General features: G+C 44.9%; 1 protein-coding gene across 2 annotated transcripts in view; it reads right to left on the bottom strand.

Moving 5' to 3' along the window:
* EP300 (E1A binding protein p300) overlaps nt 1–12,844 on the bottom strand; it is an 85,280-nt gene that overhangs the window by 25,549 nt on the left and 46,887 nt on the right. For both annotated transcript variants that reach the window (XM_049771527.1, XM_049771528.1), the window contains 7 exons: nt 12,516–12,653; nt 10,327–10,761; nt 7,779–7,961; nt 7,096–7,240; nt 5,767–5,885; nt 2,460–2,699; nt 2,003–2,091 (listed from right to left, as the gene is read on the bottom strand). In XM_049771527.1, coding sequence (XP_049627484.1) covers nt 2,003–2,091; nt 2,460–2,699; nt 5,767–5,885; nt 7,096–7,240; nt 7,779–7,961; nt 10,327–10,761; nt 12,516–12,653 — 1,349 coding nt within the window. The remainder of the gene's footprint in view (nt 1–2,002; nt 2,092–2,459; nt 2,700–5,766; nt 5,886–7,095; nt 7,241–7,778; nt 7,962–10,326; nt 10,762–12,515; nt 12,654–12,844) is intronic.

Genomic DNA, 12,844 nt, shown 5'->3' with positions numbered 1-12,844 from the left:
ACCCTCTATGGTCTCGTGAGCCTCTTAAGTGATCTTTAAGAGCAGAGCCAAGGTAAGCTCTAAGCAGTGCTAGGTGTGACCAAAAATCAAAAGCAAAAAGCAGCAGGAACTGATTGCGGTCATAAACTGCATTTGTTATTAAAAAATAAAAGAAAGTATATGAAAATTAAGATAGTAGAATGGGAGTAGGGCATTTGCTTTGCATGAGTTGGACCCTGGCATTCTCTATGGTCTCCTAAGTACTGGGCAGGTGATAATTACTTTTAGTACCAAGATTGAAACAAATTGAAAAACTTTTAACAACAAAATTGTAGTATGAGGACCAAGGGACCAAAGATCCCCATATGGTCCTACAAACAGCCAAAATGATCCTGGAGTATAATTAGGAGTAGGGACTGAGTAGTTGGGTGTGTCCAAAATAAAATAAATCCACCCAAAAAAAAGGTAACAAAACAAAACAAACCACAACCCTCTCCAAAAAAAAAAAAAAAATCAAATTATGGCATGGGAAGTTTCATGCCAGTTACTTGCTTTTTAAACATAAGAATCATTAAAAAAATCTAGCTTCATGTTTTCCTTTGTTTTACTAACAAAAGCCTGTTTTCTAAGAACTACAAAGCATTAATTTAACTTTTAAAATCTAACATTTAAAAGATAAAACAAATTGTGACTATCTAAATGCTAGAAATGCACCTGTAGCACACAAGTTCAGCAAGAAAACCACAGCCACCAAGGATTCGCTCAATAAAATGTTACAGATGAAATCTTACAATTACCACCTCAGTTGCAAATAATTTAGACTAGACTGATTACTGAAAACAGAAACCAAATTATGGTTATAATCAACCATGGAATACAATTTTGATGATTTAAAATACTGTAAGGGTAGAAGAAAATAAATAGATGGGGGCTGGAGTGATAGTGGAGAGTGTTGGACGCTTGCCATAACGTGGCTGAACATGATTTGCTAAGGGTCAACTCATATGATCCCCAGAGCACCACCAGGATTTATTCCAGAGTACAGAGCCAGGATTAACCTCTTGACTATTGTCACATAAAGTGAACTAATGTAGTTGCCAGTGATACTTCAGTGTGAACGGTGTTTTTCCTTGCACACGTCTGACCGGGACTCATTCCACCATATTCTCTCTCCCATCCCTGCTACCAGGAGTTTCTTTCCTGAGTGCATTGATCAGAGTCCCTAGGTACCACACCATGGTTTTTTCCCCAAAAAGAAAAAAAAAGTGGGGGCTGGAGAGATAACATGGTGGTAGGGTGTTTGTCTTTCATGCAGAGGGACGGTGGTTCGATTCATATCTCGGTGGAACCTTAGGTTTGGGGCCGGGTACGTGGCGCTGGAGGTAAGGTGTCTGCCTTGCAAGCGCTAGCCAAGGAAGGACCGCGGTTCGATCCCCTGGCGTCCCATATGGTCCCCCCAAGCCAGGGGCGATTTCTGAGCGCTTAGCCAGGAGTAACCCCTGAGCGTCAAACGGGTGTGGCCCAAAAACCAAAAAAAAAAAAAAAGGACGGTGGTTCGAATCCCAGCATCCCACATGGTCGCCCGGGGCCTGCCAGGAGTGACTTTTAAGCGTAGAGCCAGGAGTAACCCCTGAGTGCTGCTGGTATGAACAAACCCCTCACACCCTAAAAAAAAGGTGGGAGAGAGAAATACCTAATGCATTATAAGAACTCTAACATCTACCGTAGTAACAAAGTCTTATTTTTAATAAGTCTTAGTAATACTCAGTCTTTGAATGAATTAGGCTCATGATGAAGTATCTTTTAAGTGGTGTTCCTTTAAATGATAAAATTAAGAGGCAGCATTATGCTAGAACATTTTACAATCCTAAAAACAAAGGAAGAATCAAAGACCAGAACTTGTGCTGTACAGCTGTTTTCAAGCAAGTCACACAAAACCCACGATGGCATGTGAGCTGGTCCTTTGGCATGCACTCTTCAGACATGGACACAGGGACCATGATCTGCACATGGCCAAGCTTACCTGTTCTGGTAACTGTAATAAGTGGCATCACGAGGTATTGTGCATAACTGTTTGCCATAACAACAAAGTGTCTGTGGAGAAAACTCCAACTGCAAAAGAAACCATTTGTTACAAAGTACAGAGCATTGGAGGACTAGCATGTCCAGTTAATTCCAGAAAAAACAAATAAGTCAATGTTGCTTTCATTTCTGTTAATGGTGCTATGGAAGCCCCCAGCATAGTTTCCAACTACATTACCCTATGGCCCTAAGGTAGACTTAGTAAGAGGCCCTTCTTGCCACCACTAACCAATTCAATCAGCCAAATGCAACTCAATACAAACTGGTTAGTAAAAGAATATCAGTATGTGCCAGGCAAACAAGAAAAAAAAAATCCCTATTTCAGAAGACCCCAGATAATCAAATAATTCAAGGTTCAAATTGTATACAATGTTAATATATGTACAAAAATCCCTTACCTTTCTCCCACAACAATATCCAAGGCTCTGCATCACTGGGTCAATTTCTTGTTCAAAGACCTCAGATAGTTTGGAGCAGTATTTATATACACGAGATGTTTTTCTGTTATATAACCAGGCATTGTTGAACATAAGCCAAATGTCATCCACATATTGCCAGGGTTCCTGATACTGTCCAGTGTCTAACTTCCTCTTAATGGTAGAAAGATCCATAGGGCTCTTCACAATATCAAAGTAATCCTAAAAGTTCAAGCGAAACCAAACATTACACAGAAGATTCATGAGGCCACAGTGATAGTACAGGAGTTTCGTGCCTGCCTTGCATGTAACCCCAGGTTCAACCCCCTCTATCTAGTTCAGTCCTGAACACAACAGGAGTGATACAGAGTACAAGGGTGGTGGAGAGTGGTCCAAAAATTAAAACCCAAATAAAACTTCCAGTACCTCATATCACAGCCATCTTCTCTTATTTCCAAATAATTCACTGATACCCATTACTTTGTTTCGTTTTGGAGGCAAACACCTGAAAGTGCTCAGGAGTTACTCCAAACTCCAGACTCAGATATCCTGTCAGGCTCAAGACCATGTGACAACAGTGATGGAATCTGGGTTGGCCACATACAAAGCAAACCACCACCCCGCTATACTATCATTCACTCTGGCTCCACTATCACTGCTTTAATTGACTAGAACAGGGCTTTTGGTCTCTTTTTCTAGGGGGCTTGTGCACAAATTGTTGGGAAGGGGAACCATGCAATGTTTTGCCTGGCATAGGGACTGAACCTAAACCTCCATTATTTAAAGCATTTCCTGCCCTGAAAGCTAATACTCTGGCCCCATTTTCAAAATTTATTAAAAAGGGGGCAAGAGCAATAGCGCAACGGTAGGGCGTTTGCCTTACTTATGGCTGACCCAGGACAGACCACGATTAGATTACCCAGCCCAAGCCAGGACCGATTTCTGAGCGCAAAGCCAGGAGTAACCATGAGCTGATGTGAGCCACCCTCCCCAACAAAATTATTAAAAAGAGAAGTAATTCGGGCCGGAGAGATAACATGAAGATAGGGTGTTTGCCTTGCATGTGAAAGGATGGTAGTTCGAATCCCAGCATCCCATAAGGTCCCCCGAGCCTGCCAGGGGTGATTTCTGAGTGTAGAGCCAGGAGTAAACCCTGAGTGCTGCTGGGTGTGACCCAAAAATGAAAACAAAAAAAGAGAGAATACTTTAAAGAAAAACTGAGCTATTTCCAGATAGCAGACTGAAAGGCTTCAGATGCTTTACTGTGGCCCCATCCCCCATTCTTCCTGGGTAACTTGAAAGACCCCTCCCATTTTCTTGGGAAGGTTAGATAAGGCCTTTGAACTAAGGGATTAGGGAGCAATTTCTGAGCCTGGAGCCAGGAATAACCCCTGAGCACTGCTGGGTATGAACAAAAAACCCCCACAAAAACAGTGCAATTGAAGATAGCACACTGGGGTTTGCCTTGCAAGCAGCTGTCCCATGACCTAAGGTGGTTGGTTCGGAATCCCGGTGTCCCATACGGTCCCCGTGCCTGCCAGGAGCTATTCCTGAGCAGATAGCCAGGAGTAACCCCTGAGCACAGCCGGGTGTGGCCCAAAAATGAAACAAAACAAAGAAATAAAAGCAAAACGTGTAATAATACAGTACAAAAATGGACTTAATAGATGAATAGGAGTCAGCTCAGAAAGATTCTGTGATTCAATTAAGCTTATACTTATAAAGGGGGGGGGGGGGCCTGGAGTAACAGCATGGAGGCAAAGCATTTGCCTTGCATGGAGAAGGATGGTGGTTCGAATCCCAGCATCCCATATGGTCCCCCGTGCTTGCCAGGAGCGTTTTGAGCAAAGAGCCAGGAGGAACCTCTGAGCTGCTGGGTGTGATCCAAAAAAACAAAAACAAAAAAGGTTAACCCTAGCAGCCATCCCCAGCCATCCCTTTGGCATCTAAAAGGTGCAGCTTCTCAACTGAACCTTTACAAGTCAAGAAGGCACCAAAGTGACTCAGCTCCAATGCACCTGGACAGAACACCTCCAAATTCTACGGCACTTTTTTTGGAGGGTTTTGGGCCACACCCAGTGACACTCGGAGATTACTCTTGGCTATGTGCTCAGAAATCACTCCTGGCAGGCTCAGGGGACCACATGGGACCCTGAGGGGGTCAAATAGTGGTACCTCATAGGTTAGTACATGCTAGGCAAACACTCTACCACTTGTGTTATCACTCCTGACTGCCAATAGGAGGCAGAGCAAATTTGATGGGAAGTTAACAGAAGCTCACCAAGATAAGTGAGCAAAAGCAGTAACTAAGAAGTCTCAACTAACAAGAACAAACAGCTCAGTAATCCTCTGCAATAAATTTAATGATCCCATTGAGATATAACAAATAGGCTTTTATTATCTTTTTTATTGGCTGGTTTTGTTTTCTGGGCCACGCTCTGCAATGCTCAGGGTGGGCTAGGTGGATAATATGGGGTTCTGGGTATTGAAACTGGTCAGCAACATGCTGGCATATGCTGTCCTCTCCCTCAGGCTTATAATTTGATAATTTGCAATTTTGTTGTAATTAGTAACATGAAGTAAATTTGTTCTTAGTGAACCTGAGGACTAGGTAGGAAAATAAAAAGAAAGGGGGTTGTGGTGGTCCAGATCGACATAGCAAATGGTAAGGTGCTTGCCAAGTACGCAGCTCAGCTGGGTTTGATCTCAGCATTCCAGGTGATCTGAGCCCTGCCTAGAGTAATTTCTGAGTGCAGAGCCAGAGTAAAAACTGAACATTAAAGGCCGGAGTGATAACACAGAGGTAGGGTGTTTGCCTTGCACATGGCCGACCTAGGACAGACCCGGGTTCCATCCCTGGTAACCCATATGGTCCCCAGAGCCAGGAGTAACCCTGAGCGCCACCAGGTATGGGCCACAACCCAAAACAAAAATTGAATATCACTGGCTGGGTGCCCCAAAACAAAAACAAAATAAAACTTCCCTAAGTATGGGCCAGAGATTGCACAGAAGTTGGGCATTTTCCCTGCAAGCAGCCGATCCAGGAAGGATCGGTGGTTCATATCCCGGCATGTCCTCTAGTCCCCCGAGGCTGCAGGAATGATTTCTGAGAGCAGAGCCAGGAGTAACCCCTGAATGCCACCGGATGTGACCCCACCCCCCCAAAAAAAACCTAGTGTTGAAACTCCAGTAAACTATTATACATGTAATATGTAAGTTTTAGCTAAATAAAATCATGACTAATTTCTAAGAAGCCCAAAAAGGTGAAAGAGATGATCAGCATACTCACAGGGATTCCTAGAAGCTGAGGGTCCACAGGTTGGCGGAAGGGAAGAGATTCAGGATCCTGCCGGTAGAGTGCCTCCAAGGTTGGCATCAATGCCTGTCGTAACTCTTCCGGCTTGAAAACTTGGAGAGCATTAAGTAAGGAATTAATGAAGTAAAAGGGAAAAAAGACACACAACTTCAAGTTATGCTACAAAAGATGATGGAGATAGGAGATGCTCAAACCAAAACACAAAAACCTCAATTTGTGATATTGTAGGCCAATAAACCCAGTGTCTACCTGCCTGGAGACTCCCGGGAATGGGCAGGTATGCCGGCTGCCCCAAATAACAAACCCAAGTATCCTTGAGCTTCCTTGGTCCTCTATCCTCAAGAATCAGAGGATTTCTCTGCTATTTGGTACAGAAGGGGTGACAGGAGGGCATTGAGAAGTTCTTGTATTGGGGCCAGAGCGACAGTACACTACATAGAGACCAGTCCTAAGCGATCCCTGAGTGCAGAGCCAAGAGAAAGAAAGTATTGAGAGGTACTGAACTGGGGTACAAATAAAAGCTCTAGTACCAATAAACTTTGGAGATTTGAGTTTACAACTGAAACACAGCTCTGGTTGTTGGTTTTGCTGATAGATGATGACCATCAGAGTGGTTCATTTACCAGTTGTGAAAGAGAAGACAAGAAATGAATTGGACTGAGCTCTGGTTTGAAAAGTGGACTTAAATTAGGGAATCGTCTGCTTTGCACGTGGCCAATCCAGATGGATGTGGCTCAATTCCTGGTATCCCTTTTGGTCCTCCCCAAGCCTGCCATGAGCGATTTCTGAGCGCAGGGCCAGGAGTAACACACCAGGAGCGCCACCAGGTGTGATCCAAAAATATAAATAGGGGACGTAGAGATAGCATGGAGGTAAGGCATTTGCTTTTCATGCAGAAGGACAGTGGTTCGGGGCCCGGAGAGATAGCACAGCGGCGTTTGCCTTGCAAGCAGCCGATCCAGGACCAAAGGTGGTTGGTTCAAATCCTCGTGTCCCATATGGTCCCCCGTGTCTGCCAGGAGCTATTTCTGAGCAGACAGCCAGGAGTAACCCCTGAGCACCGCCGGGTGTGGCCCAAAAAAAAAAAAAAAAAAAAAAAGGGACAGTGGTTCAAATCCCGGCATCCCATATGGTCCCCTGTGCCTGCCAGGGCGATTTCTGAGCACAGAGCCAGCAGTAGCCCACCCCCCAACCTCCAAAAAAAGAAAGAAAAAGAAACAGGTCCAGACTAGATTTCTGAAATGGGAAGCAGGTTCAGTCTGTTCTGTGCTAGTACGCCCTGCTAAGAACCAAGAGCCTTACTCTTCTTCTTGGACTGTCCGGGGGCTGGCGAGGACTGGGTTGCCGAAGTACTTGGGGGGTCTTCCTCCTCTTTCGTTTCAGGTTTTAGTTCAGTGCTTCTCACTTCCGTTTCTGTAGGTTCCATTTTACAGTCTTCTGTCTTAGTCTAAAAGATATAAATTTAGTATTCTGAAGATTAATGAAATGAGAAGCAAAAAAAAAAAAAAAATCACCGTATACTTTATCCCTGAGACATACTTGAAGGTATTTTCTCACATGAAAATCAATATAATATAATCTAACTATCCCATACAGGCCAGAGTGATAGTACAGCGATAGGGCATTTGCCTTGAACGCTGCTAATCCAGGAAGTTTCTAACCCTCGGCATCCCATACACCGTAAAGCCCGAGGCAGGAGTGTTTTCTGAGCACAGAGCCCGGAGTGACCCAATTAAATTTCCCATACAAAATGGTTGATGGTGGGGCTGGAGCGGTGGTGCAAGGAATAAGGCATCTGCCTGCGCGGGCTAGCCTAGGATGGATCACAGTTCAATAGGTCCCCCAAAGTCAGGAGTAATTTCTGAACACATAGGCAGGAGTACCCTGAGCGCCACTGAGTGTGACCGAAAAACCAAAAAACAAACAAACAAAAAAAAAACCAAAATGGTTGATGGCTGATACTAAAATAACACCCATATTCTTACCTCAGAAATATCCTCTGGCTGAGTCTCTGCTGGTTCTGGCTGTTGATCCACTTCCATCTTGGCCTCTATTTTAACTTCCTGCGAAGGCTGCTTTTCAGGAACAGTCTGAGAATTCACTTCTGTGCTACTTGTAGATGGAGGGTTTGAGACCTGCCCCTCAATACTTACAGCTGGTTGAGAAAGCTGGGCAGAGAGAGGGAAACACAATTCTTCAATAACATAATCAAATTTTATTTTTGTTTTAGAGACACACCTAAAAGATTAGTCCTGGAGGGATGCAGAGACATATGTCGCGCCAACTAAGGAAACTTAGCAATCAAGTGCTGTAGAATCAAATAATTAACGATGGGGCTGGATGGCGATGAATGGAGGCCTTTGTGCTTAGGCCCCAGCCACGTGGCTTCATACCCCATCCAGCCGGCGGGTCCCAGGCCCAGGTGAAAGGCGAAATCACTCACTCACAGGCAGGCATCAGGAACCATCAGCTTTATTCATGCCCTATCCACCACATGTGTGTGGCCTACTCATAACCTTTCAAGCACAGCAATACTTTGCTAGCCCTGCGTCTTATCTCCTGTTAGCCATCTTCCCTTTGGGCTCCATGCTGGTCAAAGACCAGAACACAGAGGCCCAAAAGCCAGAGCACCCAGCAGCGCAGAAAGGGCAAAGAGTCCCTAATCCCCTGGCTCCAGGGTTTATCTACCTATTCCAAGACCCCTCCCAGAAATGGGCCGGGTTTGGCAGGTAAGGTCACACCTAATATCCGGTTTCCAAGACCCCCCCCCCCAGAAATAGGTGGGTCTTAGGTATCTACGCCAAATCCAGGGTCTGATAGGTATACCAACAAAGTGCCATATCCAAAACTTATGGAACAAGAATAAACATATTTAGTGGTTTTAATGATTCCTGATTTCTAGTAATGAAAGAAAGACTCCTGTCTTCCCCCTAAACCTTCCAGCCTATTTAATTTGTTCTTGTGCCATACCGCTGACGCTCAGGAATTACTGCTGGTCTGCATTCAGGATTCACTCCTGGGTGAGTGGTGGACCATATGGGTTATGCTGTGGATGGAAACTGGGTTGGCTGTTTGCAACGCAAGTACACTGTCCACTCTGGCCTTCAAATAAAAAATTTTTAGTGAGATGTTCGTATTTTCAGTAGCCATCCCACTTGAAAAAAAGAAATATTTTTTTCATACTACACATCCCAGAATGAAATGTTACTAAGGAGCCGTGGATCTTATGGGATGCGGGAATTGAACATACAGGTCAGCTGTGCTCAAAGCAAGAACCAGCCACCAAACGTGTGTGTGTGTGTGTGTGTGTGTGTGTGTGTGTGTGTGTGTAAGTCACAGGAGGTGTTTAGGTGTTACTCCTGGCTCTGAGCACAGAAGTCATTTCTAAAGGTACTCAGGGGACTCATATAAAATACTGCGATTGAATTTACTCAGCTACATGTAAGACAAACACTGCTACCTACTGTGCTATCGCTCTTACCTTTCAAATTATTATATAGGAGTGGGATGGGGGCATGCTACACCTGTCGGCACTCGGGCTACTCCTGACTCTGCTCAGAAATAGCCCCTGGCAGAATCAGGGGACCATATGGGATGTGGTAGATCAAACCTATGTCCATCTTGGCAGATTGAAAGGCAAACATCCTACCATTGTGCTATAACTCCAGCACCTCACATTGTGTGTTTTTGTTTTTGGGTTTTGTTTTTTTTGTTTTTGTTTTTTTGTTTTTAGGTCACACCTGGCCAGGCTCAGTATTTACCACTGGCTCTGTGCTCAGAAGTTGCTCCTGGCAGTATCAGGGGACAATCTGGGATGCCAGGATTCAAACCAGGGTCCATACTGTGTCGGATGCATGCAAGGCAAACGCCTTACCGCTGTACTATTGCTCTGGCCCATCCCTGAATTATCAGCTTACCAAGATTAAGAACAGATGTGTATCAGTGATAAATAAAGTTCTAAGTTTTAATAATCAAGAATCAGAGCGATAGTATAGCAAGAAGGGTATTTGCCTACAATAGCCAAGCTGTTTTCAATCTCTGGCATCCCATATGGTCGCCAGGCTGCATGCAAGGTGTGATCCCTGAGTGCAGAATCAAGAGTAGCCCCTGAGGCTGGTCCAAGTGCAGTCAGTGGTGTTTACAATTAATTGATCACACCCAGTTACAGATTCCTTTGATCCTTCTCTACTCCCACTGCTTCACTTGATTAGCCTTAAAAAAAAAAAAAAAAAAAAAGAGTAGCCCCTGAGCACTGTGGATGCAGCTTATCCCCAAAACCAAGTTCTAATGCAATGAATTCTACTAGTGCAATTACAGTCATTAGATAATACAAAGAAGTCTAAATTAAAAACAAAAATCACACAAAAGAAATTAACTTTGTAGCATAACATCAAAATCTAACTTTGTCACAGAACACTGAAATAATCCAACTTCTAGTCTTCCACAGAAGTAATCTCACTTTTTCAGTAACACTAACATGAGCTGGTCTAAACAATTTCACTGCAAAGACCACAGAAACAGAGTTTCACTTACTGGAGTTGCAGGCTGTGGAGGCAGCAGTGGCGCTGTCGGAGTGGGCACAGATGCAGCTGTGCTCTGCTGGGAGAGGGGCTGCTGCTGAGTGGGGTCAGCAGAGGCAGCAGCAGGGAGCGAAGGCTGCACTTGAGGAGGAAGTTGCGCCGTTGGCGGAGTAGGCGTCTGACGAGGTGGGTGTAGGGTCTGGGACTGCGGCCCAGATGATATGGCTGGAGGTGTTGGAACAGGAGCTGGAATTGCTGTTGCTGGTGGCTGCTGTGACCCGATGCTCGGGGGAGTGTGGTGAGGAGTAGGGGTGCGACTAGGCACAGGAGATGGTGAGTTCTGGTGCAGTGCTGACTGAGGCAGAGGTGGACAGTGAATGTGGCTCCCCTGAGACCCTGGAGGCATGATAGGCGAATTCACAGGACAAGAACTGCTGGACATTTGTGCCTGGTCAATGAAAAACAGAACAAAATAAAGAAAACGGCAACGAATGTTCCCAAATCATCTAATTGGGAGGCTGATATTTACACAATGTAACAATAATCACATAAGCTGAAAAAACCCAATAGGATACATTTAGCTGACCTGAGTTGCTCTTTTCTTTTTTCTTTTTTTTTTTTTGGTTTTTGGGCCACACCCGGTGATGCTCAGGGGTTACTCCTGGCTATGCACTCAGGAGTCGCTCCTGGCTTGGGGGACCATATGGGACACCGGGGGATCGAACCGAGGTCTGTCCTAGGCTAGCGCAGGCAAGGCAGGCACCTTACCTCTAGCGCCACCGCCCGGACCCCTGAGTTGCTCTTTTCAAATCAAAGTTCCTTTACCCTAAGAACTCTAAGGGTTTGAAGGAAGGAAAAATAAAAGTTGTGATGGGGTGAGGAACTTCTCTGCCAGTGAACTTTTTTTTTTGGGGGGGGGGGTCACACCCGACAGTGCTCAGGGGCCACTCCTGGCTCTGTGCTCAATAATCGCCCCTGGCAGGCACAGGGGACCAAATGGGATGCCGGAATTCGAACCACCGCCTTTCTGCATGAAAGGCAAACGCCCTGCCTCCATGCTATCTTTCTGGCCCCCCTTTTGGGTTTTTATACTATCATTTGTGTAAATACAGGTAGAAGGTCACCGGAAAGCCAGTGAGAAACAAACAGTCTACCTGTACCCTACCACAAAGCAGGGTCAGACTACAGGATTTCAGGCCTTGTACTGCCAAGTCAAAGTTTTCGTCTTCTCTATTTTATAGGGGCCTCACAGAGTGGTGTTTGCGGACTCTAAAAGCCATGCCTGGGAGCACTAAGTGTGGCACTTGCTTTTTCTGGCTGTGGGAAGGTCTCTACTACTAGTGTGCTGCTCAAGGGATCATGTTATGCCAGGAAATGAACATATAAAACATTCCAGCCCACTGAATTATTGCCTAGACCCTGAAATATCATTTTGGGGGGGGGGGGGGCTCTGTTCAGGGAATGATATAAAGGGGCAAAGTACAAAATGGAATTAGCCACCTTAACAATGTATAGCGTTCCTCTAGCCCCATGATTTTATTCTGAAATGTGAAATGGGTTCCTAAGTAAAGCAATATAAAGAAGCTGGAGCCACAAAGATACCAGAGCGGTAGGGCATTTGCCTTGCACGTGGCCGACCTAGGCTGGACATGGGTTCGATTCCCAGCATTTCTGAGCAGAGCAAGGAGTAAACCGAGCGTCACTGGGTGTGACCCCCAAAAAATATTATTTTCTAATCTGTAACAATTAAACCAATGGTATCAGAGTTATCTACATTAGTCAAGCCATTAATGTTTTTTAAATTACTCATTTGAGGGCCATACACAGCTAAACTCAGGGCTTACTCCTGGCTCTGTACTCAGAGAGAAGTAACTCTGGGTGGGTTTAGAAAACCCTATGACAAGCACCCTACCCACAGGCAGCCACAATATTCTCTACAGACCCATTATTTGTTACAACCCTTCCTAGTAAACACCCCCAGATAAAACTTTGCTGCTGTTGCTGAGGTAGTGGGTTGTGCACTTGGCTGTTAGGGTGACTACTCCAAGTCCAAGGGGCCATATATAGTGCCAGTTTGAATTAGGGTTGTCCAGGTGCAAATTAAGTGCTTATCTTGTACACTATTCCATCCAATGAATGAAATTTTTTAAAGAATCATAAACTAATTTAAAACAAAAACAGCACACAAATTGGGGGACATACTTGAGACACTGGTACTTGACCGCCAGATGCAGCCAAAGGCATATTTGTTACATTCATTCCCTGTGCCGGGAACTGAGGCTGGGAAAGGAATTGGCTCTGGCTTGGAGGCTGCTGCATCCGAGGTCCGTAGCCCATCGGCTGAAAAAATTAATTAAAAGAATTAAGGATATAATCAACACCACACAGATAAAATGGCTTTTTTAAGTTATAGCAAGAATTACCAACTATTATCAACACTCTAGCCTGCTATGGGGTAGAGGGGGAGAAGCAAAGCAAACCGTGATAGTTAAGATTGAGACTAGATTCCATTTTCCTACTGGCTTACAGGA

This window comes from Suncus etruscus, chromosome 4 (assembly GCF_024139225.1).
Source record: "Suncus etruscus isolate mSunEtr1 chromosome 4, mSunEtr1.pri.cur, whole genome shotgun sequence".
In the NCBI taxonomy this organism is placed as follows: Eukaryota; Metazoa; Chordata; class Mammalia; order Eulipotyphla; family Soricidae; genus Suncus; species Suncus etruscus.
The sequence above is the reverse complement of the archived record's forward strand: the minus strand, read 5'-3'. Positions and strand labels throughout refer to the sequence as shown.